A 4,356-nucleotide genomic window follows, 5' to 3' on the forward strand; every position below is an offset into this window, starting at 1 on the left:
AAATTTACCCAACACCATAAACGCTACGCTATTTATATTCCTGCCTTTTTTTTTCTATGATATGAATTCCTGCCTTGGCTTTATCCAACCTTTTCTTCTATTCCACTACGTAAACGGGTCTTTCACCATCACCTGGCCCAACATTAAGTCCAGTGTCTGAGAAAATGAGTCAAATCAGTACAAAGTTTACTCTGCTCAAAGAACATCTCTGGTCCAGATGGAGATAGAGCTACTTCATTCTATTAGAATTTGCTAATCCTTATGGCGGTTAATTAATATTGGTGTCACAAGCTCAAGATTTCAATTCCGAACTATCCATCTATTATTTGTTTCATTCCAACGACGAAAGATGGATTAACTGAAAAAAGCTGGAAATGAAAAACTAAACTCTCCCTCTCTCACACATGCGCGAGCACGCCACTCATGAAAAAGAAGAAGAAGATTCTTTCCATCCACCATAGCTCTCCTCTTGAGCACAATACCCCCGGTCACAGCCTCCCTACAATGAGCAGAGAAACATGATTTAGTTATAGCAACTCTGAATAGAGAAATGACAATTCTAAAACGAGTGATCCACACTAGAAGAGAGTATACTCTGACAGCCAAACAGGAGGGATAGCAAATCCTCGAGATTTCATCAAATATACAATTTCCCTACGACTCGTTTAGTTACATCACGTATGTCAGGCCTATATGTATTTTCTTCCATTGTTGAATCTATCAGCTACTTTTTCTTTTGATCACTTTCGGAAAAATCAAGGAATTTTCGTGCATTTTATTGAATTGATATATATTGAGATTACCTCAGGGTCAGGAGTGAACGTTAAACCAATTTTGATCTCTCCGCAGTATTGCTGGTCCTTCACCACATTGTATGGAGTTGGCGGGAGACTGACTTCCGAAAAAAGTGACTCCAGAGAAATTCTGCAAGGATAGAATGGAGAAAAAGACGGGACTAGCATGAGATTTACACTCGGGATTTCCCACTCATTTTTCCTACCCACGGTGAATTGGAGCCACACATCTTTATTATGAATTGTAGGAAATCTGAGCTCTGAGATTTATTCGAGAATGATTTTATATACAATTTAGTTGGCTCCTTAACAAAATCCACATAATTGAAAACTTATGTCGCTTCTCAATCAAGAAATGCCTTATCTGGGTGGCTTGTAGCTAGGGAAGTATACATTCTACAGAGTGAGCTTTCCTGGGCAAATCTTCTAAGGAAAAAATGCAACTCATTACTTTGATCTATTTTGTTTTCTTTTTCTTTTTTCTTTTTTTTTTACTACACCATCCTATATCCTCTCTCCGTTGAGATTTTTGGGAAAGATACATCCTTTTGTGATATTTGGATGGAGTTGTTCGTTATAGGTGCACAAAATACCATTACACTTGAAATAGCATGGGATAGAAAGAATATTACCAAATAATTTGATAAAAATAAAAAATACAGGCATAGTTTTTACTCACGTTGCTTCCCCCACAAAATCATCCTCAGTACCGCTATCACTATCCATTATTTTGATGTTGAGTTCTGTTGCGCCTTCGGACACAGTGAACACAAAGTTCTCATTCCATTCTGGTTCAGCTCCTTGACCTGCATTAACATGTGAAATGTGATAAATGGGTGCATACAGAGAAGAAAACTGAAAAATGAGTAACCGATAATTGAAAGTCCAGCATGTATCCCAATTGGCAGCAGATCATATTGGAAGTGCATAATTGCAGCTACTAGGAAACACGTACATTCATATATTTTATGTATTTATTTCGTCCAAATTATTTATTCCTTAATCTTCTCTTTCCTTTTCCGTGTTTGCAAAGCGTGTCCTCTGCTAGTTAATAGTTCAGTACTTGTAGTGATAATGTCTATTTAATTTCTCCAAGTTCTTTTCTTTTTGCTTTCCACTTTCCTTTTCAAACCGGAAGCAGAAATAGACCAGTTTTTAGAGAAAAAACATATCAATTGAACCGTAGAAAACATGATTTTGTTGTTGCCACTGCAATAATGTGACAGTATATCTATTCCAGGTTCCTCTGTTCTATTAGGACCTTATGTGCATTCCAAAGGGAGATGCTCATGGATGTATATATTTTAGACAGCAACCCCAATCTCTTGAACAGACTCTGGTTGGGGTCTGCCCAACTCTAACTTGCGTCCCCCTAGGCACTCATGTATGTACACACACACGAAGAAAAAAGGAAAACAGCACGATGGAGAAGCATCAAAGATGTAGAGAAGCAAGAAATGGACCTGATGCAACACTGCTCTTTTTTTCCTGAGTACGGCAAGTGAGGATAACATATGGGTCCATGTTACCTGCTCATAAACATTTAAGCCTCATCAAACACGATATAGACAGCTGAAAATAGGGTGAAAAAGACATCAAACACCGAAGTCCCTACAGCATCAAGTGATGAATGTAGTTCACCAAAATGATGGAAACCAATAATAAAGTTGAATTTCAAAACTATTTCATCAATCATGTTTGTTAAAAAACGATAAGATCAAAGTGATAAAAAAGAAAACCATAAGATCAAATGATAGAGATGATCAGGTTACTAAGTCCACCGGTATCATTCCTAAAAAATGAATCCACTATCTACTCAACTTTTCGCATGGTCCTATCACATTATCACATATGTAAGACAGCTTGAAAACATTTGCGATCTTTTTTTCGCTGCATTTACGATCTACTATGCAGTGAAACATTTACAATCTACTCTACAGAAATTGCCAATCTATAAAGAGAAAGAAAAGAATGTAATAAAGGAACTTAAAACAACAGATTATCAGCAAAAAAACAAGCTGAACAATGAATGCATTCGGAGACAAAGTCAGCTTGATCGTCTAAACTACCTGAAAACGCACATCTGCGACTACTTTCATCCATATAGAAAAATCCAACCCACGCAAAGAAAACCATGATCTGTCCAATCAAGATGAGGTTTCAACAAGTTATAGAAAAGCACACTGCTAGGGGCAGGGATGCCGATAGATTGAAAAGATTATTTGCTTTAAATTTTCAAATTACAGAAAATACTATAGAGAAGAATTTGGAACTTGAATGAATTAAGAACAAATAGTAGACCGATTACGAAGATCGCTAAATCCGAATAAATTGCACTTTGAAACAAGAAAACAGCAAAAGAACAAAAGAATTAAGGACATGATGTGAAAAAGAAACTTGTGAATGAAATTTTGAGAACTTGAAGCTACAATTCAGTTTTTGCATGCATCGAGCACATAGAAAATGAAATCAAATGTCGACAAGATAATCGCAGTAAACTACTAACTACTAAGTGTGTGAACGACAAAACGTGGGCGTCAGCGAACAGAAATAAAATCCATAGAAATTCAAGCAGATTGTCAACCAATATGACATGTCAATTTAGAAATTAAAACCGTGGAGAACAACATTACTGCATATGAACCGAGATCAGATTAGAACTCACTTGGAAATCAATTGAAAAAGAATTATAAGGCTTTCTGAAAAGCTTACAGAGATAATCAGAGTTTTCGAGACCCTTGGCACTGACAAGAAGAACTTCAAGCGTTCCTTGAGGCATCTTTGGATAGAAATGAAACGGAAAGCAGAACAGCGAGAGAGAGAGAGAGAGAGAGAGAGAGAGAGAGAGAGAGAGGGGATCTGGAAGAGAAAATACGAGATGGAACGAAATAAAAGAATTTTTATTGAAATAGTGCGTTCGTACGTTGGGACTGGGGAGACCGGGAGAGGACTGAGCCTGAGGAGGTAGGTATATTTATAGAATGCAGTTCAGCCGGTCCGAATGGTTCACAAATCCCAACCTTACCGGCTGATCGCGCCCGAAACCGCAGGCTACGGGTCGGGAATGGGATAGGGTCTCGTTGTCGCCTGAGGTTTCGTCCAAGTCAACCTTTTTAAGTACCAGTCAACTTGATGATCGGTGCACGTTCGTCCCCCTCATGCCATTGACTCCTTCACATCGAAGAAAACGGATGCATCTTTCTGATAAATGGTGTTGATTGAGTTTCCGGTATAAAATGTAGGGCCCAATGGTTTAATTTCCCTCCACACATTATATTCCGATGATGGAGAATTTCGTCAAGTTATATTAATATATACGATGAAAATAGTTGAAAAAATACTATTCTAGATATATACTATTTTTTTTATAATTTATTAAAATTTTCAGAAATTAAATCCAACCAGATCAAATTCAGATGCCCAACTCCTTTAATCGATTTTTGTTCGAATTGACATTTATGAGATCTGATCGAAACCTCATGTCAGATCGAATATGAGATTTGTATTATCAAATCGGATTTGGATATACTTCAATTTGTATTAAATCCATTTGCATCCCTAA

General features: G+C 37.2%; 1 protein-coding gene across 4 annotated transcripts; it reads right to left on the bottom strand.

Annotated features, from left to right (window-relative positions):
• Nucleotides 1-209: 209 nt before the first annotated feature.
• Nucleotides 210-3,974, bottom strand: LOC148880005 (elicitor-responsive protein 3-like). Of its 4 annotated transcripts, XM_088961799.1 has the most exons (6): nucleotides 3,460-3,749; nucleotides 2,864-2,933; nucleotides 2,258-2,323; nucleotides 1,474-1,600; nucleotides 804-924; nucleotides 210-499 (listed from the first exon to the last, which is right to left on the bottom strand). In XM_088961799.1, the coding sequence occupies exons 1-6, from the start codon at nucleotides 3,571-3,573 to the stop codon at nucleotides 422-424; spliced, it is 576 nt and encodes a 191-aa protein (XP_088817925.1). In that variant the 5' UTR covers nucleotides 3,574-3,749; the 3' UTR covers nucleotides 210-421. The 4 variants fall into 4 exon arrangements, with proteins under 4 accessions (XP_088817925.1, XP_088817923.1, XP_088817922.1 ...); XM_088961797.1 differs by lacking the exon at nucleotides 2,864-2,933 and having other exon boundaries at nucleotides 3,507-3,737; XM_088961796.1 differs by lacking the exon at nucleotides 804-924 and having other exon boundaries at nucleotides 3,460-3,737.
• Nucleotides 3,975-4,356: the final 382 nt, after the last annotated feature.

This window comes from Nelumbo lutea, chromosome 1, assembly GCF_056320005.1.
Source record: "Nelumbo lutea isolate HS-2025 chromosome 1, American lotus-T2T, whole genome shotgun sequence".
NCBI lineage: Eukaryota > Viridiplantae > Streptophyta > Magnoliopsida > Proteales > Nelumbonaceae > Nelumbo > Nelumbo lutea.

Excerpts from the sequence above, each read along its gene's own strand:
- LOC148880005 (XM_088961799.1), bottom strand. The coding sequence starts at position 3,573 with ATGCCTCAAGGAACGCTTGAAGTTCTTCTTGTCAGTGCCAAGGGTCTC. Across the intron at positions 2,324-2,863 it reads TCGCAGATGTGCGTTTTCAG|GTAACATGGACCCATATGTT; the intron begins GTAGTTTAGACG and ends GTTTATGAGCAG. Across the intron at positions 1,601-2,257 it reads AAAGAGCAGTGTTGCATCAG|GTCAAGGAGCTGAACCAGAA; the intron begins GTCCATTTCTTG and ends ATGTTAATGCAG.